Source organism: Barbatula barbatula (assembly GCF_947034865.1).
Source record: "Barbatula barbatula genome assembly, chromosome: 10".
Lineage (NCBI taxonomy): Eukaryota > Metazoa > Chordata > Actinopteri > Cypriniformes > Nemacheilidae > Barbatula > Barbatula barbatula.
Window position 1 is genome coordinate 16,495,237 of NC_136773.1, and position 23,466 is coordinate 16,518,702.

Consider the following 23,466-nt stretch of genomic DNA (forward strand, 5'->3'; position numbering starts at 1 on the left):
GTTTATACTGTGCATGTGTCATACTTTAATAATGCCTCCATACAGATGCATTTTACAAGGAATAGAATTAGTTTTTCAATTAGTGATAAGCAAAGAAAAAACTGCAAAATGATAAAAAAAGACAAGACACCATTTTGCTCATGGATGTGTATTTTAATAAAAATAATTCTGTCAAAATTAAATGAGTACAATATTTCTTTATTATGTTTCCAGTACATAGGTATGTCTCTTTTTCTTTTTTTATTGTTTTTCTTTTTTATGTTGTTTTAAAGGTTTTAAAGGTTCATGCTAAGTAGAGGGTAACTCATTTCACAATTGCTAAAATAAAACTCAAATCAACTTAAAATGATAATAGAATTTAAATGTGCACAGCTTGCTGTAATCCATTTCATCTCTCCCGCCCCACGTCACTGGAGACAAGAATATCACAGAGTCTCGATGAGAAGGATTTTGGCTACTTTCTTCCCTTCCGCATCTGTACGTAGGTCCCTATTTAAAGCCGGTATTAAGTTCTAAAATGGATTATTTTGAAAATGACATTATACACATTTTAGTAAGACTACGACGAGTTCCAAAACATTTGGCATTAAAAATCCGCCCCAAGATCTAAAACCTGCAGGTCAATAGGTGTACGAGCTGTTCTCTGTTCAGCCATATTGTATCAAACTCAGACAGGAAACATGTGATGTCCCCATGCAACAAGAAAACACCACTTAATGATCGGATGGACTCCATCAACTTGAGTGAAATGTTTCAATACGTCCACTAACAATATTGGGGATCAGGCTGAGTCAAGAGACATAAATGGTGGGGCGTAATGTTCAGTCTGTGTTTATAACCTTGCCTTATTTTTATGTAAGGTCTAATGTTTAATGTAGGTTCGAAAATGTTTATTTTAGATACTGAGGAGCATGTGTGAGCAAAACTGGGACCCCGTGACCTACCAGACCATCAGGTCAACCAATATAGTTACTGCGCTATATAGACTGACATGATACAACAAGCTTGACAGCACAGTCCAAAGAATAAATGAGGTATAACTGAACTCACGAAAGCAGGTGTAGGTAAGGGAATGTAACAAACAATCTCATAACGGCCAGCAGCAAAAGCGTGGGGAAAAAAACTAGAATTAAATCGGCTAAGCTACATTCAACACCACGACGGCGCGCTGGCTGAAATGCTGGGTCGACGTGTGGGATTGTCGGGACAGTTTTCCTTCGTGAACCATTAGATTAAAAAAAGAGCTGAGGGGAGTGACGCCACAACCAAAAGAAAACACCAGCTGCTAAAAAGACATAAAAATGAGCATTAAGTGCCTGAGCTATTATTATCACACTTACAAAGGCCAAGAAAGAAAACAGCACTGATATGAGGTTGCGGTGAAATTGTAGGTCAAAGTCAAATGCGATTTAAGGAGATGTTCTAATTACTAAATAAATACACGTTTTGATAGCGTTTTCTGTTCATTTGTAGGAACCCTGGGCCAGTCAAAAAGTTTCTGCCCCTCCATTACTGAAGAGGAGAGGTAGACGGATACAGTCATGCGCCACCTGCATTCATTGAAGTACAGTGCATCCACTGGAAATGAAACTTGAACACGTAACAGCCAATGAAACAACCAATAACAAACGTTGATACGGTGTCAGTCTGTAGTCAGAAATGACAACACAGTGAAACTATTCACACGGGTATAAAACCAACAGAAGCAGTATAAGAAGTTAGCCTGCAAGCCTCATCTTGGTAACCAAACCACTGACCTTAATGTTCTTTATCAGAAACGTATGTTTTTATTTGGTACATCCACAAAAACCAGAAAATCACGTTCATTTCAATATACCTAACTTAAAAAGTATACTATTTGCATGATACCCACTGCGATAAAGATGATAAAACATCAGTAAAATAGATCGTTTTGTGAAAAGTTCGAAATAGAATTCACCTACATTGGACCCAAGGTTGCGTAGTCACTGTGATTGTGTCTATGAATCTCGTGCTGGTGTCTCACATAGCAAGGAAGCTTAAAAGGTGAGATGCTAGGAGCCATGCATCATCTCAGCCCTTCAACAAAACGAAGCAAGTCACACGAAACTCCCGTATGAGCAATATCAGTTTCATAAAGGTGCGGGTACGGTTGAGTCGACACGAAACTAAATCTGCTTGTATGTAGAAAAGGACCTGCTTTAAAAACCACAGTTCGGTCTGGTAAAGCAACATCTGTTTCTGCGAATTTCCCACTCTTGAAGACACAACATTCTTTTAAATACCTGAGCTCTGACTGAGAAACCCGAGGATGTAGCTCTTATTCAGTAGGAACTTACCATTATACGTGTTCTCGATATGGTATGGTTGAAATTCTATGCACTGAATTCACCCATGACAAAATAATTGGGAAGTTGATTTGTTTCATGATGACCACAACAAACAGACAAAATATAAACTAAAATAAAAATGACTAGATAAACAGAATAATTAATTTGCTTTAAATAGTGTCACACAACTTGTATTTGATAATACTAAATTAAAAAGAAGCCTCTCTTCTCATGTTCTATTCGTTCTGCTCGGCTGCTTCTGGCAAACGGCAAGCGACACACCAATTCAAACGCGTGCTCTCGTCATAGCAACAGCATGGATAGTCCTCTTCTTAGCTGTCCCGAACATGGCCTGAGGAAAATATAAAGTTAAGCCAGCAGTCAAGATGTTTGATTTCTTAAAGGATTACAATAGTACTAAATTCCAGTGTATGAAATTTAGTGGCATCTATCGTGAGTGGCAACCAATGGCTCACCCCACCCCTTCCTTTCAAAGCACTACGGTGGCTGACACAGGACTAAGATGTTGTCACATTTTCGCTTCTTTGCCGAAGAAGATAACGTTTTTACGAAACGTGCTCTGTGGAGCATTTTGTCCGTTTAGGGCTACTGTAGAAACAACATGGCGAACTCCTTGCAAGGGCACCCCAGTGTATGTAGATAGAAATAGCTCATTCTAAGGTAATAAAAACATAACACTTCATTATCTAAGGTCATTATACACGTATTATAATGCATTTATGTCAACAGATCCGCCAAAAATTACATACATCACCGTACTGTATTTTAGCATCTTTAGTGTTGTCACCTTTTGCTAGAATTTGCTGTAACGTTTTCTTGTCATTTTATCAAACAGCTTCTTGAGGTTTCAACCTGAGATTCTTTTTAAACAATATTAAAGGAGTTACCATCTATTCTATTTGCTCCGTCATAATTCAGCCAAAATCATCATTTGTTTATTAAATAAAATGTTAATTTTGCAAAGAAACAAATTGTCTTTCTTCTATACAAAACCAATTTTAGACATTTAAGGACGTTCGGATAAAAAAAAGATATAAATAAGAACCATTTCACTTAACCGTTCTAAAACGTGTGACCGGTAGTGTATACAGTATGCTTTTTATCCTAAAGGTTTCTAAGACCTTGTAAGACAGATCACACAAGGTCAGATCAGTAGCAGATAGCAGTGTGCTCTCACCTGGGGACCGGGGCTAGTGCAAAAAGTTGTCAACTCTGGCGAAGGAGCAGGACCCCGAGCGGACCCTGGCCATCAGTTGCACACACTCTGTGGCCTGACCCAGAGCCAGCATGAGAGGAGGCTGCTTGGGCAAATTCTGAGATTCTGAATGAAGAGAAGACAACATTTAAACATGCATGAATTTTCAAAATATTGACTTCATCCTAGTTAGTCTTAATTTATCTGCCTCTGTTACTATGGTTACATAAACATTTGAGACCGATATAAAAAGGTTTAGTATGCGTTCGATCTCTGTAGAAAATATTACCAAGAATAGCACTGTTGAGAGCAGAGCAGATCGCCTCTCTCTGCATGGGGTCCAACTGCTGGCCCACGGGGCAGTTCCAGGGGTCTGAATACGCCAACAGACTGAATGCATCCTATGACACACGGATACACATGTACACAGGCCAGCGGTCACAGAGGCATCAAGTGTACTGCTACCCGCAGAGCTAATGACCTTTACGCTTCGAAAGTGTCTATTATCATCAGCGACAAACAGGAGAAAGTACCACAGCACAGGAGTCTGAGTAATACAAGCTCTCCAAAAGGTGGAACGGTTTCTTTGTATGCTCATATTTGATTGACATAATATTAGGTCCAGCCAGACTACTTCAGCAATATTTCATCAAATAAAGTGGTCACGATTTCTATTTCAAACTTTCAGGTGTTCATCACAGGGCTCTCACATAATATGTTCTGCTAAACAAATTCAACCACATGATCTGAATAGTTTCCTTAACATTGGCTACGTTTACATGCACATCAAAAATACGACTATTCTCAATAATCGGATTAAGGACTTAATCGCAGTACCATGTTTACATGACATGAGAGCACTTCTTTGCTCCCGTTTACATGGAAGTCTATATGCCATAATACAGAGCACAAACTATGCTCTCGGGTACAGTAGGATTGTGGTACTGGTTATCGTTTTAATATATTCGTGCGAATCAGGGCAAATACAAAACACTGCTATGTGGACGTAGGCCTATTTTATGGTTATTCGGCACCGTGATGAATATAGAAATATGATGGAAAATTTTTCCGCAAACGGTGGTGTACGCTCAGCGCGTACGCTTCTGTATCTGTAAAACAGCAAGTTGTATTGACGGTTAAACTTCAGACTGTCATGTTTACCATGAATTTGCGCTTAAGGTGCAAGACAGAAGCACATGCGCACCTTGTCCAGAGCAGCATAAATGCGATTAAGGTGTTGACATGCCTTCATATTGCGATCAAAACTGGCGTACATATGTCACTTCGATTATGCTTACTGCGATTATGAGCTTAATCACATTATTCGAATGATTGCGTTGACATGAGATACAGTGTAATCCCAGTATTGCCCAAATTCTAATATAATCGCATTATGAGGGTATATGTAAACATAGTCATTGTTATTTAGTCTTAAAGGGACGGTTCACCCAAAAACAATGTAATTCTGTCTTCATTTACTCACCCTCAAATATTTGTGTTCAGCAGAACTCTAGGATGAGGAAATGAATTTTTATTTTTGGTAGAACTGTCCCTCTAATTTCAGGTTTTCCATACGTATAGGAACTCTGTCCACTTCTTTCCCTCATCTTCTCCTACCTGCAGCATCTTTTTGTGAGTGGCGTTCTTGCCGTACTGGCGACAGAGCTGTTCACTGAGGGTCTGAAGCTCTCTGCCAAACTGGATCATCCTCTCTGTGGCCGCCTGGTTTCCTCCACACAGCTGTCTGGAGCTGCAGCTGTCATCTAGCAAACACAAATATGCTCGTATAGTTAAATTGCCCGCATAGATGTTGTGGTAAAAACATTTCCTTTTTAAATTTTTCTGGCTAAACTTACCTCGCTCTATTTTATTCATTAGCAGTTAAGTTTAATGAGCCAGTGAAACAGTCATTGGGGATATAAATACTGCAAAGAGTGTGTGAGTTTGTTTCTTTTTTTTTCTCGGTGATTTAATGTCATGCCAGCTCCTCGATCTAACAGTGTGGATAAAATAATGCTTGCGCAAACAGTACAAAAATGCCTTTAAAGCAAAGTCACATGGAAACATCCCAACAATCATAAAACATAAGAAGATAACTCCACAGTGGATGTCAGGCTACTTTTTTTTAACCTTAGAGAACAAACAAAATGTAACGCTCTGAACTATATTTAGAAGCACTCACAGGGAAATGAAAGAACAGCAGAGAGAGAACTAGTCACACCAAAATGAAGAATGAACAAGAAGTAAAACACAAAAGAGCATCACATTCGAGCGAGTTCTGTACCTGCTACTCCATTGCCAACGCTGCTGTCATCCGCCTGCAGGATCTCCTGATGTTTATATGTTCCATTCACAATTCGAGTTGAGCTTTCTGCCACGCCGTTGCTGTAGTGTTCTGCCTCAATCTCCATTTCACTGTCACTGTCAACAAACAGCCAAAAGCAAAGTTGGCCCCCCGTCATGTGAAACAAAGTGAATTCTACAGCCACTTTTTGTTTTGCCTATTCAACGATGAATGATTTGTTTTATTACATAGTTACTTATCACATAAACAACAATCGCATACACAGACCTGGTCTCCTGGTTGCTGGTGGCGCTGTGGGGCTGCGACTTGGTTGAGTCAGTGGAGTTTGACTCTGAGTAATTGACGGAGGATGGGGAGGAGGATGGAGAAGAGGAGGCGGAGCTTACACCTGTGTATTTGTTGTGGTTCTTATTTTTGTTAGGAGGGGTGACCCCGTTACTGCATGTGGGACTGTCTGCTTCTGAGTCACGAGGAGAGAGACAACCATTAGAACTAGAGACGGTGTGAATGAAAGTCTATTAGCTAAATTATGAAACGACATTATCCAGCCCACTGCTGGATGATTCAATAAACCATCTGTGTGTTTTTGAAGCAGGAAATCTGAGCCCACAGAATTTTACAGGAATTTGTATGGATTCCCGTGGGATCTGTCATTCACAAAGTTCTACACGACTTGGTTTTGAATATTTCACAGTGTCTTACCTGTGTTGTGCGAGTGAGTGTTGGTAGCTCCGTGCCGCGGGCTGAGGTTGGGGGAGCCGGGGTAGCTGTCCTGGGATTTAGGAGAGCGAACACTAAAGCACCGCACCTCACTGTCTGTACCATTCACCATCTCCACAAACTGCCGACACCTGAGGGAGGACAACAACATCCCTGTTCAGACCTGATACCTGACACCCAAATTCACCAATAAACACTCAGGTTGAGCCCTGCCAATCTATTAAATTGCCTGACAACCAGGCTTCTGTTATCCACTATGCCTCCTGACTGAGATTGAAGGCTCAGCGATCCGTTAAACCCGTCCGCTTGTCATTCAACTGTTCTCCATCACAGAGAGAGAGGAGTAAGCGGACTTCTTTTGCACAGCGATAGACAAAACCAGAGCAGCACAAGTAACACTGGGATTGTTTGGTCAAATATTGTGATTTGTGACAGTGATCCGATAAACATTAGACCTAAGACTGTTGTTGCTTAGATATCAGGGCTGGAATTTGTCATGAATTACTATATTTATGTTCTTTTGTTGCACATATTGCTTCTATTGTTTTCTATTGTAGCTAATGTTCTGTACATCTTTTGGAAAAATCGAAATAATACAGTGTATAATGTATTCTATATAGAATGTATGTGTTATTTGAAATGTAATTTATTTATTTTTCTCAGAAGATATACATATACATATATATATATATCCAATATATTATCTAGCAATGCTATAGGGTACATTAGAAAGCACTTCTTCTTAGATAATCTGAATGTCAGATCTGAATGTTTGTGTTGCACTATGCTTTGGTGAGCCCAAAGGAACAGAAGACCTCCACCTTGCTTGAGGTTTTAAGCATTTCCTTTAGTGTTTCACACATGAATGTTTTTCACATTCGGGCGCACACACAGTGATGTACTGAGAGCTCTCAATGCAACGTGTGTTCGAAAAAAAAGTGTAGAAATCTCACTTTAACATGAAGAGTAAATTGGGGTTGTGTTCTAGCAGTCCGGGGTACAACTGCTGTGTAGCTTCAACAGCTTCTCCAACACGTCCTGCCAATACCAGCTTCTGTATTCCTGTGAAACAATGAAGAGATGGGTCAATGAAATGCCTAAATTATAGAAACATATAAAAAATTCTTTAGTAGAGTTTTATGTATAATTATGTATAAGTTTATGTATAATTTTCCTCATGTACACGTGAATATTATTCTAAAATGCGTCATTCTAATCCTAATTCTGAGGCAGTATTGCATGTATCCTTCACTAACAATGCAATCGCATAATGCTATTCAATTCTCAATGTAATATGTAAATTCATACTGAAATGTGCTGTTCAAACCGTTAAGAAAGGTAAGTTTGCTTTTAAATGGACAGTGATATGGTCATATATGAATGATGCGTCAACAATCATCCGAGGCAATTTCATGCAGTTTAGTTTCAATTAATCATTTTGATCTGAGGAGGACATTTTTAGCTTTAGTTTTATTATGTTTTTATAGTACACTGAACTCTGTTTTCTTAAAAGATCAAAGAAAATTAGATGCCCGAAATTATGACCCCGTTTCCGGTCACATAGGGTTTGCTTTTCTTTGTGAGAAAACAAGACTGAATGCCTCTTGAGTGCTTCTAATAAAATATGCTTTCAAGAAGCTTTAGAAAACACGTTGTAGCCATTCCAAAATAATAATGGTAATGACAAAGTGAACATTAAATATTCAGTGTTGATAACCGTTCAAGAAAACTAACCTAGGAACTAAGTATTTAAATATAAATTCTTCACAGCTCAAGAAAAATGTTTTTGTGTAATACCAGGGACATACACAAAAGAAACTTGATGACCGAGTGTTTGAGTGTCTTACTCTGTCTGTTTTTTATTGAGGTTTGGTCCTCTTGAATCATGGTCTCTGTGGCTCTGGCAAAGGCCATCGCTGTAGCACAATACCCATGATGCACAAGGTAGCTGGACACCATGCTGTAAACGTCAACAAAAACAAAGATTTTCATTAAATGCAGAAACTAAAAAATAACTAGCACAACCCATTATTGCATGCAAATGTCATTGCAGTACTGCATACACACACAAGAACCAAAGTCCATGTGTGGTTCAATATTGCAACTTCTGAATTTAATATCCTGACTATTTTCCAGGAATTTACCAAAGAACATTATAAAGTTTTAGCGATATTTTATACTGGCTGCTCACTTCTGTAGCACTGTCTGCCAGTCTCCCAGTCTTTCTCCGATAGGGAAGCGAGCGATCATGCCGTGGATCTTAGCTCTCCATTCGCTCATGTAATCTTCAATGTCAAACACAAAAGGCTGTTGGCCAAAGTTAGCATCTACTATCTCTCCTGGTGTCTGCAGCCCTACTGTGGGGTACAGGTTAGGCTGTAATGAGACCCAGAAAAGGACAAAGAGAGAGAGAATTTAGATTTGTGTTCTGTGAATTCTGCACCTCACTGTCTCTCTGAGAGAAGATCATTTACTTACCGGGAGATCTGTAAAAGCCACACCTACAGAACACAAAAATTCAGAAACCTGCTTAGTTATGTTGATTCAGAGATGTAGTACTAGTAACTGCATTACCTAGAACTTGTAGGTTTACCATATAAAACAAGTCAAGAATCATTCAGTACTCAAGTTAATATGAAAGTAATATAGCTATTACCTAAACTGTGTCCATTCTTGGTGTAAAAGCATGTGTTATTGATAAGGTTTACGCAGCAGCCAATAACGTCACCCGTTGTAAAGGTCGGCCCATAGGATTGGCCAGTCCCCGAGGAGCAAAAGGAGTGTCCGTCGTCACCATGATAGCCATAGGAGTGCTTGTCCCAACCTGAGATGAAAGGAAGTAACAGAGCAATTAAGTAAGAAACTGTTCCTCTCAAATATTCCCAGACAGAATATGCCGACTTTATTCTGCATTAATAACAGTGGGAAACCTGTGGAAAGAATTTAAACATGGCTAAAGTCCACCCAAAAAAAGAAATGGGGTTATTAATTCACCCTCAAATGAAAAAAAAAGATATTCTGAGAAATGTCTCAGTGGTTTTGTGTCCATACATTGGAAGTCAATGAGGGTCAATGTTGTTTGGTAACCAACATTCTTCAAAATATCTTCTTTTGTGTTCTGCAGAAGAAATAAAGTCATACAGGTTCGGAAAGCTGAGTAAAGAAATCTGTGAAGGTGTATATGGCATCTATGGAATCCTTTGTTTCTGTCTCTGTTCTGATTTACTCCCAGGACGAGTCAGACCCAATCATTTGATAGTTTGGTAATACACTATCTGGACTACAGTCTCATAAAACAGCTTTTTACATAAATTATGAGCACCATTCTTATAATTGTGCGGAACAGAATATGTGGTAGATTATCAAGTGAATACACTGACCAAATTAAAGGCGCGGTTTGTAAAATCTAAGACTAACCTTGTTGATCAATATAACAATCATACGTTTTCTGTCAGTAAAATAATCTAAACAGTTGCTCACCTGTCTAGTAAAACACATGCAAGATCAGCGTCTCTGTCTAGTAAAAATGTCTTTGTTGACAGAACCGGCTGGAAACAGTAAAGAATAATTGTGCACCAAAACGATTGTAGGAAACAATATAGTTTGCTTGATAGACGCTCCAAACGAATACTTTCACTGTGTTGTCTACAGCAGTAAAAGCGGAAACTGAGGGTAACGCCAGAGACGCTGTTATTAGGAAGATGCAAGGTCTGTAGAAAGAGTAAAGGCTTACACGAATCACGTGAGGCACCTCAGCCAATCATATAACAGCATCTAGTCTCCTTTCCAGCATTCTACTGAAGGTTGCAGGCTTTCCATCTGGTGTCTTTGGTAACTCAGATATGACGCCATTGACAGGCGACAGCCAGACACGGCCCTATCACTGGTTAAAATGAACATTTTCTCACGATTTACAAATAGTTGGAAACATTTTAGATATTGTTAGTACTCAACTGAACAAAATATATAGCGCTGGCCTAGTGGTTTTGGATATTTTACTTCAAAAAAGTTACAAACTGCAGCTTTAACAAAATGATAAAGGAGCATCTCATACACAATTATGAAACAAGTACAGTTTTTTAAGGTAAAACCATAAATTGTACATCATTGATCGATGTAACTCAGGCACGTGACAGGCAGCTCAAACATAAAGCGGGAGCAGGCGCGTGTGAGTCCCCCACTCTCTCTTCCGACGAGCTGCATTCAAATTAAGTTTCTTATGTATTTCTGCACTAAAACCGCTGTTAAGAGCTGTGTGTTTAGATGTTTCAATTTATTTTATTTAGTAACTAGTTCCACAGAATGTTTACGTTCACTTAATTTCTGTCTCCAAAGTCTTACTTGAATTGTGATTTTTTTGTTAGCCCAAACTTGACTAAAAAATTAAGAAGTATGTTTGCTCAACTAGTTGAATAGGTCAACTAAAGTGTTTTAATCTGTACATTTTTGAACTATTAAAAATTCAGTTAAACTTTTACCATTATTTCTATGTTTTTTATGTTATTTAAACTCAAAAAATGTATCATCACATAAAAAAGAAGACACACGAACACATAATCGCCTTTATTTTTGAAAAATCTGCATTTAGTCAAGTATACGAGACATTGTAGATGAAATGGAACAGTCACGTGCCAGAAGTAGTGCCTCATGAACCATTTGGCAACCTGTTGTAGAAAGAAAATAACAATTTAGCTCGAAATGCTTTTAAAATAATTTTTTTTAAATGTAATCGTTACAACCAATTATTTTACTCCACATTTTAACATACACCGGAGTGAAATAACGGTTCCCTAAACATGACTCATCCCTTCCCGAAAAGCCCCATTTGGATCAATCCTGTTCGATTCAACACGCTTACATTCCAAGTCATTTATTGGAATGTGTTGAACAAATCATGTTTGATGGATTTTAGTAAGTTGATTTAATATTAAGCGTCACAACTAGCATAGCATGAGAGAACGACATTATTCACTTCATGCCATTATACTTTATACATGAAAATATACGTTATAATAAAATATAACAACACGCCAAAATTAAACCTACTTGTACAACTGTACAAGAATAATACAACATGTTTTATGAATAAACAAACCTACGTACCTTGATCTTGTTTGAGCTCCTCTTTGCTTGCTGCTTCTCACTTCTAAACACAACAAAACACAAAATATTGAATACATTCATTGTAGGTTTTTGTCGATAAAGTTGGTTAAAAAAATGAATATTAATTTAGTGCCAGCTACCTGAGGTGAAGCTTGCCTCTGCTGTCTCCCGCAACCTGAGAAGTAACTCAGGCAGGCACATCGCATTGAATCAAATAAACAGTCGGTAATACAGATCCTTCCTGTATTTTAACTATCTATTTTAAAAAATAGTGATGCTCTTATGCATTTATTACCAAAATCAGGACATCCTATAATCAGGGTAAGTTTATAAATTGTTAAAAATAATGGATATATAACATTGTTGCGGGAACCACTTCTATTTCGCTTCCTTAATGCTGTATGATATTGAAATTAAATTGACAGCCTGTTTGGTTTGGAGACGCGAGACCACAATCTGCACGGAGGGGAATACATTTAAGAGAGGTTAAAAGCGTCACAATGACAAGGAAGAGCCAGTTGCAGTAAACATGATGTTAAAAAGTAATTGATTTATTGACTATATGCTGCATTTGATAGGGAACAGCAGTATTTTTACCGAAAGGGCTGAGAGTTCGCTAACATTAGTAGCCTATAAACGTTAGCTTAAGAAGTTATAACACGGTCAAAAATACACGCAGAAATGTTTAAATTGTATATTTGTAAGTATGGATTTGTCAGTATTGTGTGTGTGTATATGAGAGATCCGCCTCCAAAATAGAAAACAGATGACAGAGTCAGCACGAACGGCTAATGTTAATGACATTAGTTTTAATGTAAACAAACCATCATGTGAACACGACAGTGTTTGTGAAATTGCCTACTTATAGTTTGTTTAAATCATACACAAGTATAGGCGCACGATTGTGAAATAATAATAAATATAATTTCAGGAACTGCAAGGCCCCTCAAATGCCAAGGCCTTATGTACTCAGTCATCCTTTCCCCCCACTTGCGACGCCCCTGGTCTTTCTGCAAGTCCCCACAAAGTTAATAAACATGGAAAAAAAACATATTCTTAAGTTTGAAAACAGGTGGAAAATAAAAAAGTGTTCGTATTGTTAAAAATACATTCGAATTGGCGGACAAGGTGTAAATATAAATATTCACATTATACTATTAACTAAAGTTATTATTTACATGATTTTCTATGGGCGGTTATTAGCTGGTACTTGGAACAACTAATATTATTAAAGGTGGTACTCGATCTGCAAAGTTTGATAACCACTGCTCTAGATCAATGGACTTGATGCAGCTGGAAAACAAGTTTAAATTGCAAAAACTAAATAAAAACTAAACTAATATTGGTGCGTGGCGTATGCCATTAGTTAACCTCACACACGAACAAGCACAAGACAAACGCACTTCACACAAATAAGTGGCTCTGTCTAATGCAACTGCCAAACTTTATTGCACACGTGCTACACTATTAAATTTATTCAAAGCACATAGTGAGTAGCATGTGCGGCAATGTACAGCCCTGTACAAATATGATTTCTCATATGACACCACTTTTCATCTCTCTACACTGGCTACCGGTTAAAAGCTCGTATCAGATTCAAGTCACTGATGCTTGCCTACAGGACTATCACTGAATCTGCATACTTTCACACCCTCCTATACCCCATCAAGAACCCTGCGTTCAGCAAACAAGTGGCGCCTTTATTGCCTTCCCATAAGGGCATTAAATCGCTTTCCCGCTCATTCTCCTTCACAACTCCTTCCTGGTGGAACATTCTTCCTAACCCGCTCCGGTCTACCACATTTCTCACAACCTTAAAAAAAACCATATCTTCTGTGAAAACTTGACAGACAAATAAAAAGTACATGAACCCTCTCTCTTTCTCTCAATAGGTAGTGGTCTAGCTTTTGTTGAAACTAGTAACTTTGTATTAGCATCTATCGTACTATTGCTCTCGTATGACATATCGCTTATTGCTCCCTGAATTCTTTGTAAGTCGCTTTGGATAAAAAGTCTGCTAAATGACTAAATGTAAATGATTAGCACATGATAACAAATGGTACTTCATTTGGTACAGTCATCATGTGGTTTTGAAAGAGAGTAAGCAACTGAATTCTCTGAATGACAATCTGAACAGATGCAAACAGTGACGAAAGAGAAGGTGTGGGTGGCGGGGGGTTTCTTGTGTGTGAAGTGGTGAGGTATTAGATTAATCTGTAGAGCCGTGCAGGCAGGGTTATAACATCTAAAGCCAGGCTCAGTGATCCCTTCGTGCTAATGAAATGGGCAGGGCTCCAGTATAGGATCAGAGACACGGAGGTCAACAGGGTGCATGAAACCATTACACTTAAATTGCACACATACATGCTTAGTGACACAAGCTTCATTTGTAAAGCACAAAAGTACATTCTTGATAGATGACACATGTCTCTGTAAAACTTTGTACAAGAATTTAGTTTTTGATAGGGAGTCTCTTAATATATTTGGAGTACACTAGGAGAATTTATAAAAAACTGAAATTAAAACTTTTCATATAGTTATATTAAGGCGACATTAAACAGTTGACCCAAAATTAAAATTAAATTCTGTCATCATTTATTTATGTTGTTTAACATCTGTATATGACTCTTTATTCTGTAGAACACAAAAGAAAATATTTGAGAAATGTCTCAGTGGTTTTGTGTCCATACCACAAGAATTTACGAAAGCAAACAGTTCAGGGACACTTTTAACTACATTGTTATTGTGGTAAACAATAACGGTTTGTTTACAAGCATTCTTCCAAATATCTTCTTTTTTGTTCATCAGAACAAACACATTTATACAGATTTGGAACAATTTAAGGGTAAGTAAATGATGACATATTCTTGGTGAGGTGAACTGTCCCTTTAATCCTTTATTGTATATATTTTTCAAATACCTTTTGGAAAAAAGTATTCGTTGTTAACCTTTCCAGGTAGGACCCAAAGGTCAGAGATCAGCATTTTTTGCTTTCAACTGAACCAGCTTCGCTATGTAACACAGGACTACATCATCCAAACCACTTTAAAGCACCAGACTTTAAAAGTTACATGAGCATTAGGTCTAGAGGAAAACTCTAAATGCAAACTAAATGTATTCCATCTATTACACCAGTGAAGAGCCTAGTTTCAGTAAAAATAAATAAAAAAAAGAGACCATGGACAGTAGAAAATGCTTTAGCCAGTTCACATTTCCACTATTTTCCAAAGCACTCTAACACTGAGGTTAAAGCACAGGGCACAGGGGTCAATGAACACAAGGCATAGTCAGCATGGACATGTCGAATTCACTAGATTGCTCAAAAATATTTGAAAGGCCTCAGGTGCAGTAGGAAAGCAAATAAGCATGTGTTTTGTTGGTCAGAAAAGTCATGGAGGCTGAAATGATCTGATGTCAAAGAAAGTAAACTTCTGAATCTATTTTTCAAATTCTTTAAAAGTTTACTGAATTTATTGATGATAAATTTGATGCATTTTAGCATTTATTTATTTATTATTCATGTTTTTGTGGTCTTACAGTATCTCTCTCTGTCTCTCTCTCTCTCTCTCTCTCTCTCTATCTCTCTCTGTCTCGGCAACTTTGTGAGGAAAAAAGATTCACAGAAAGAAAAACCTTGATGTCTCAGCGTTTCCAAGGTCACAGAACAGCTGCATTTTTCTTTTTAAAACATGTTGAGGCATGTTTCAGACCACAATTACAGTCTGACTGTTATAGATTGTAAATTGTGTAAGAATTGTGAAAATAATCAACCAGAGAGAATGCAGAAATGAAATTAAATTCAGAAATATTGTTGAAGCCGAAATGAAATGTACATTATTAAAGTATAAACTATTTATTTGTCTTCTTGTACCTGATTCATCTGGTTATGCTATTGGAAAGAAAAATAAATGTTTGTCTGCATCTTCAATCAAAATGGAATAGCTAGTGCTTTCTGAAGTGGCTTTCCTTTTCATTAGCAAGACAACATCACTGAGAAGATAAACTAGGTTTAACTGTGGATTACTTTTCCCATGTAACTTTTTTAAACAACTTGACAACTCTTTAAACTAAATGAAACATAGCTCTCTTTTGCTAACTCACCAGGCAGTCTGTTCATGTTCACCCCCTGGGCGGACAGTCCTATTCCCATGTACCTGAAAACACAGAGAGATAGAAAACAAAGGTGAACTTTACTTAAAATTATGAACTCTTTAAGAGTACGTTTACACGATGAAAAACAGCAAACCTTTTCCTTTGAGTTTTTTTAAAAATGTCATGTACACATGGCAGCGTTATTTAAACGATCTGCATTTACAAGGATCCGGGAGAACAAATAAAAATGCTTTACTATGCACGCCAGGCCAGTGGATGGCGCTCTTGCGCTGTAAAGAAACACTATGTGGGCGAGACGTGTCGAGAGGGAAAAGCGTGAGGCCGGGCACGTGACTGATAACGATCGTCAGCTGTGTGTGCACCGGTCTCACATCTCCCACGGAGGAGCTTCGGGAGCATAAAAGGAAGAGTGACAGGAGTGTATGACGAGGGAGGACCAGGCCTGGACTTTATGTTGTGTTTCTGTGGCTGGCAGTCGACTGTTGAGGGAGCTAATTTTATTTTTGTTTTATTGTTTGTTCATGTAATTAAATGTTGTTTTACGTTCGCCGGTTCCCGTCTCCTTCCTTTTATGAACCTGCTTAGTAAACTTTGTCGACGTGTGTGCATGTTTATAGTTACTCACGCATGCCTACAGACTGAGCACCTAATACGCATGCATATGTTGATTGAAAAACGTCGCCTTCAGAGTTTACACAGAAACGATATCCAAAAACGTGTACTTTGAGACCCGCTTCAAAAGTTTGCGTTTTCAATCCTCGAAAACGCTGTTGTCGTGAAAATGAACAGCTAAAACGCATAAATTTTTTAAAGTTTTTAGCAAAAACCGTCTCGTGTAAATGGCCTCTTATTCAACAGGTGTCTTTTTATTTCCCTATACCTCAAGTAAATATATTTATTGTGGTCCCAAATGTATAAAATATATGTATTCAACTAGAAGTTGTGGCTACTCACCCATCTCTTCCTTTGCTCACGATCTTCACCTCAAAGTAGTAGATGCCACAAGCGGCAGGGATGGGATGGGTGGCCCGTACAGACGCTGCATCCTTGTGGTTTTTTCCGTGGCCTGCGGAAACAGTGAGGGAATTGACCGAACACAGCCTCTGGTATGAATGACTGTTTGCATAAATTACAAGTTTTAAGGGTGCATATAGAGGATTGTCAGCAATGTCTACGAAATCTTAGTGGTTATCAATGTGCCTGACTGACAAATTATGTTAGATATGGTTACCATGTTCAGCCTGTGCAATATGGTCATAAGGCAGGGGGAAAGCTCAAGCAAATGCTGACATAAAAGTTGAGACCCTTTACAGACAGTAAGACAGCAACTCGCACTGGTATTACCTGTAGAGCAACCTCATATAGCCTAGATGAATATCAATTAATTCTGAGATATCAGAAGTAGATGGGGTCGTCGGATAACGTGACTGACCAATCAGAAACAAGTGTTTCAGAAAGGCGTGTAATAAGCATGGGATATTCTCTTACAGCAATATCCTGTTTACATCTGGTATGAAAATCTGTCTCAGATGATCCGATCACAAGTAATCAGCAGTAACACATGCATTAGTTTCCACCTGATGGGAGACGCCAACCCTAGGTCTGAAATTGTCTTCTTACTTACTTTACAGAAGCCATATTATTATGAATAGTATGTCCAAAATCTCAATGTGCAAATAGGCGAATGGTCTACTGCTTCTGCTGAGATTTCTCAGTATGAGAACTGAGGAGCGTTAGTGATGGAGGTGTCAAGAATGTGATTAAGGTGTATAGACCCTCAAACTTCACTTTGAAAAGACGTTCGAAAAGCATGCAAAACTGTTGAGCAGTTTTAATTGAACTTAAAGTCCCAGTGAAATAAAAAATTACAATGCATATTTCCACAGGGATGACGAGTTAGCATTTTAGCACTTCTTGTTCAAACGACGGTGGATAAAAGCGACTAGACGTTGTATGGACGTTAAACCTCCTTACACTTAAAATTAACATGTGCACAAATCGCAAAAAACATGGATGGAGGTTCATTTACGAAGTAATTAATTATCAGGGAACGTGTTTTTAATAAAGTAAAAAATGTTGTTTAGAGGCTTGGTGGTAGTGACATTGATATCGAGTGATCGTGGTGTGGTCTGTTTATAGCCTCATGGTAGCTTTTTACTTCTGCCGATAGGTCATAGGTCAGAAACCATAACGGTCGCATGACAATTAAACATGACGGATGTCTGGAATCTGTGCATATTGCACCCACACGTACTAAACTAACAGTCAAACTAAATTGCTTTTTCTGTGTCTCGTGACTCGACTTGTGCATTTCGTCATGATGAAATATGAAAACATATTTGAATTTAGCATGCAGGGCTGTCTGTTTAGATCTGTAGATGTATACAATGTATATGTGATGGTTGCTAAATAAGCTTGAAATATTAATAGTTTTCTCTCACAAATATATATTTATCAACCTTCCAGAGTTTCAGAGATTTATTTTATGATGGATGGTTGTGCTTTCAAGAGCTTTAAAACCTTGGACCCCATTCAAAGGTTTTAAAATGCAATGAAAGCCAAAATAATATTTAATTTAATTTGATACAAACTAAACTACACTGAAGAAAGTAAATTCTGTGATGGTATGAGGGTGAGGAAATGATGGGCTTATTTTCACTTTCCTGCAAACTCTTCCTTTAAAGTGAATGAAAACTCTTGTCTGCAGGACACAAAAAGAAGATATTTTAAAGAATGTTGGTAACCAAAAATTGACAGGACCCTTTTACTTGCATTGGTTTTGTGTCCGTTCAATAGAAGTGAATTGACAGAATTTTCATTTGTAGGGGTTACTATCACTTTAACTTGTGTATGTATATGCTCTTCTGTATGAAATGATGTTTGTGTGCACCGAAACTTCAGCCGCAGTTTGAGAAACATTGCCAAACATTATCTGCTGATCTTCGAGTGTTTGTGTGATTTTAAGCAATGTATTAAATAATACCCATAGCCATATAGAATAACAAGCATTTGCATTATTCATCATCATTTCGGATTACAGCAATAATTTTAATCACTTTTATTTATATCCTCCCCAATTCTGCTACCAAGCCACAATAGGCTTGACTGCCAATTAATCAACAACACACATTAAAGATCTATTTATATCCCCAGCTCACACGACCAAAGTGAAGGCAGACGGGACGACCCTGTATGTGCAAATCCCTGACTCTCTCTACACTTGTACACACAGATGCACATATGCCCCCTGTTCACACACTCAAATCTATTTATACATCACGCCATGACCACACCATTCTAGGAGCCCAGAAGAGTGAAACAACCATTGGTGATTCTTGTCTTTTTCAGCTCCTTGTCTTTATTTCTCGAACAGGTTTAATGCACAAAAAACAAATGGCTTTTGTACAGAGTCCTCCTCTGCAGCGCATAATCACAGTGCTGCTGTAATCCTGTGTAGGACATAATTTAATGGTATCTTCTGCATTAGCACAGCTTTTATTTATGTGCTGAGTGTTTCACTTGTTTTTGTAATGGGGTGAGCCAATAATTTAGTTAACCCTCTACGGTTAACTAATGGTTTATCCACGTGACACCAGGCTGAACGAGGCTAAAACTGTCAAGAAATTTATAAATCATGTTTCACCTGGTCAAGAAAACATGACTGCATATTTGAAACCTATATTTAATAGATTTCCTATGCAAAAAATCTTGACATATATATGCAGGGCTGTATGTTAACCTTTATGAACATAGCACTGGTGCTACAGAGTTGCAAAGTTTTAGGTCTGTTATCATAAAACAAAGTGCAGGTCATCACACATCACAGGTAACTGAAAAAGGACATTAAAGGTTTTTTTTACAGTAGCTGCACTCAAACAGTGCAATGCTCATAAAAAACTTAGAACAACTCTCCACAAGTGTCACGTTTGTAACATGTTAAAGTGTGCAACTCATTCGCTCATAGGGACGCAGAACAAGCAAAGGACTTATTTAAATAATAACGTTAGAATTCAGGTTTTGTGGTTCCTTCCCAGTTTTGTAGATAGCACAGATCATAGGGGTTCTAGATCAAGGGACTCGATGCACCCGGAAAACAAGCTTTTAGTTTAATTGCAAAAACTAAAATAAACATTGGTGCACCATGAGTTAACGTCACATACGAACAAGCACAACGACATACGCACTTCATACAAACATGCAGCTCTGTCTAATGCACCTGGCCAAATGGTATCGCACGTGTGCTACACTGACTAATTTATTCTTAGCACATATGTCGCACTATACAGCCCTTTATATGTGTATGGATGTAGTATTAAGGTTATAGGGATAGTTCTACAGATATTAATTCATCATCATTGGGTTTAAAAACGGTATAAGACTCTTTCTACTGTGGAACACAAAAGGTTATAGAGAAATGGTTTCACTGACAGGTTATAAGGGGCCAATATTTTTGGTTACTAACATTCTTCACAATATCTACTCTTGTGTTTTGCAGAAGAAAGAAAATCATAAGTTTGGCATTGCATTATTTCTGTCACCATTATTTCTGTTTTTGTACATTGGAGGTCGTGAAAAATGACCCAGACAGTTTTATGAGTTACTACCAAATTGGTCAAACTCATGTAGTCATCACATGTAACTTACTACAAAAGTTTAAATTAAAACAATCACACACAACATTTGCCCCAGAGAATTGTACAGCTCGGGTAAAAGTCATTTTCACTGAAACAGGAAATTGGGTGGGAGCATATTGAGTGGCCCCTCCCCCTTTTAAAATAGTCAATAGTATTTTATTTACTTCACAACCTGGAATCCAATGATAAGCTGAAGAACGGAATGATGATGAATTTCCTGTCTTAAATTTGCATTTATTTATTTGATTGCATTATTTCCTTGTATAAATCATATTACAAAAAGTATTGTCAGAATACAGTTTATAACATTTTAGCATTTATGCTATAAAAAAAGTGACCGTTTACCCAAATACTCAACCTCGTGCCATTCCAAACGTGACAACAAAAATGAAGATATATTGAAGATTTGTTAACCAGATAACATTGGACCCCATTGACTGATAAAACCACTAAGACATTTCTCCAAATATATTCATGTGTGACAGTAGTCACATACACGTTTTCTATGATATGCAGGTGCATATTAAATGATGAGATTTCTTATTTTTTTGGTGTAGTATCCCTTTAAGGAGCCAACAGCTCCATCGCATTGATAGAGCGGAAAAGAGGTCCAGGCTAAAAACTCAAGACAGAGGATGGGCCTCTGGTGTATTTTTCACCTTGTTTCATCATGCCAAAACTGACTAATTTTTCTGGAACTTCCTAAATGAAGACCAACCTGACATAATGTAACATAACATAAACATGGCTCTGTATTTTTTTCAACATGACTTTACACCGAGTTTGGCAGAGGTAAAAAAATAACTTAAATGGATCATCGTGTGAATGGTTGTGATCTAAGAAGAAACAAATTGAGCCGTTTTAAATATTTTGTAACAAAATGTGCAATGCGCATACTCATTCTTCTAAAGAAAAAAACATTGAGAGTAACATTATTTTCATCCAGATCTAAACACGACCATTTAGTTTTGATGGCATAAAGATAAGTTGACAATAATAAAAACACACTTAACTCCAAAAGTATAGAGAAAAAAATTTCTATCACCTTTCAACATTTACTCGTAGCACATACAGTTCTCAATACAAAATACTAGCATCAACCACCATAAGCAGTGGTAAACATACCCATGCCCTGGAAGAAGATCTTTACAAATAATGTATAATTTTCTACCAACACAAAGCATTACCAAAATAATGTGGTATTTTTCATTGCTAAGTTTCACTAATCTATTACTATGAAAGTTAAACTCCCATAAGCACCAAGATAATCATACTGTCTAGTTGACAGCTGTCATGCATGGAATAACACATGATGTAGGATAAACAGCTAGAGTGACCCTCAAGTGGTCACCATCCCACTACATTACACAACTTTCAGGCCACTGACACCCGACATAATGTAATCATAAGCAGGTCCCTTCAAAGTGACCATTCAAGTGAGCCCAAACTAAACATAACCGGGGTCTGTGTTGTTCTGTTGAACACAATACAGCCTTTATACAAGCCTAATGGCTTCATGTATGTGCCTATACAAGAGCCGAGTGTAATAAAAGCTGCAGAGAACGCACGTGGATTGTGCTTAGTGATGGTTCTTAAAATAGACCGCTTTACTGTGTATGTACTCCAAGCATGTACACAGTTGTTCAACAAAGTGTAGCTGGGTCACTTCAGAGTCCCACTGACGCAACTGGCTGGGACGCAGTCACGCCACGATTGTTTACAAAGCGAGTGCTGTGGAATTCGGATTTACTGTGATAATGATATCGGTGCGTCGAGCGATTCATTAGATCCGTGTTATTCGTAAAATACACAAATATCACGAAAGGACGCAAGATGCTGCGCAGAGTAACAAAAATACACACACAAATACAAAAGTTAATTTCCGGCTTTTAATAGTGTGACGGGTGCCACTTCATTTCTCACCCGATCTGTATAGCGGATAACAAATACGCGTACGTAATGCGGTGCAAAGTAAACAAGCGATTTGCAATGCAATACAAATGTGTACGTTAGCTGGTTAGCTGACTTTCTTACTCTGCCGTGGCTAACGTAGCTAACGCCTGCCTCGACTAATTCACCGAAACGGAATCGCGCGAGTCAAGCTTGGGGAAGCAAAAACAATGTATGTTCTCGGGATAGGTAGAGGTATATGTCCAAAAGCAGTACTGTCGCGATGGGCTCTCTAGCCTGTATGTTATTTGCCCTAAGCTATTCTCGCTAGCCGAATTCTGACATTGTTTGCTAAATGTCAAACCGTTTGGACATTCCTCTTTCTGTACAACAAAGCGAAGGGTACGGAAAAAAAGCAGCTCAAACTAGATCGTGGAGTGCAGCTAACCACAACCCCCATTACCACTGGGATTGTCAAGGCCTAGGAGCTGACAGTTCGGCAATGTTGTAGCATGTGTGTCACATCTGTATACCTTTGTAATGCACCCGCAGATTATTCTGTGAGAGCCCGATGTAGCTGTACTTATCCTTGGGGCTCCAAGATCGGGGTAAGGGGGTCTCTTCCTCATTCACGGCCGGGTACAGCCGCTTCAAACGCTCATTTAGCTCATGCTCTTGATAATTAAAAGCAGGATCTCCTGTTAGCAGGCTCCCCGCTCCGAGCTCTGCCATTTTTGGTTACGCTTTTATTCCTACTAGTGATCCTACCCTGTTGTGCCAATCCGCTAAAAAGGAGAGAGCGCTAGTCTGAGGAGAAACAGCAGCGGCGAGATATCCCCGGATAACCAGCCGCTCTACAGTGACGTGTGGGTACTGTAGTTGAGCACAAAGCCCTGCGCAGTGCACACTGATGACATGAGGGAAGTGCCATTCACTACATGACCCATGAATAATTACATTTCAGACGGTCGGAAAGAGCAGAGGGGTGTAAAACGCACTGTAGGATTTGTAGTTTTTAACACAGCTAAAAAAACAATGTGTCCGTATTCTTGGTTTCGACTTTTATTTAATTAAATACCAAAACGATGTTTTCTAGTCAGGCATTTAATAAAATGCGTTTCTGACAATACACGTTTGCTGCAATTAAATATAACTGTATCGCTCCGATCTTTACGC

General features: G+C 38.3%; 1 protein-coding gene across 1 annotated transcript; it reads right to left on the reverse strand.

The window, feature by feature from the left end:
- Window positions 1–136: 136 nt before the first annotated feature.
- On the reverse strand, window positions 137–23,223 carry ranbp10 (RAN binding protein 10). The gene is made up of 15 exons (XM_079465672.1): window positions 22,824–23,223; window positions 16,721–16,832; window positions 15,755–15,807; window positions 9,207–9,374; window positions 9,029–9,051; window positions 8,742–8,926; window positions 8,398–8,510; window positions 7,504–7,612; window positions 6,533–6,681; window positions 6,098–6,290; window positions 5,810–5,946; window positions 5,143–5,288; window positions 3,815–3,926; window positions 3,508–3,651; window positions 137–2,661 (listed from the first exon to the last, which is right to left on the reverse strand). The coding sequence occupies exons 1-14, from the start codon at window positions 23,020–23,022 to the stop codon at window positions 3,521–3,523; spliced, it is 1,830 nt and encodes a 609-aa protein (XP_079321798.1). The 5' UTR covers window positions 23,023–23,223; the 3' UTR covers window positions 137–2,661; window positions 3,508–3,520.
- Between the last annotated feature and the right edge of the window lie 243 nt (window positions 23,224–23,466).

Coding starts and splice junctions, on each gene's coding strand:
- ranbp10 (XM_079465672.1), bottom strand. CDS start 23,022: ATGGCAGAGCTCGGAGCGGGGAGCCTGCTAACAGGAGATCCTGCTTTT. Junction 7,613..8,397: donor CTCAATAAAAAACAGACAGA/GTAAGACACTCA, acceptor ATTGTTTCACAG/GAATACAGAAGCTGGTATTG. Junction 6,682..7,503: donor AATTTACTCTTCATGTTAAA/GTGAGATTTCTA, acceptor GTCCTCCCTCAG/GTGTCGGCAGTTTGTGGAGA.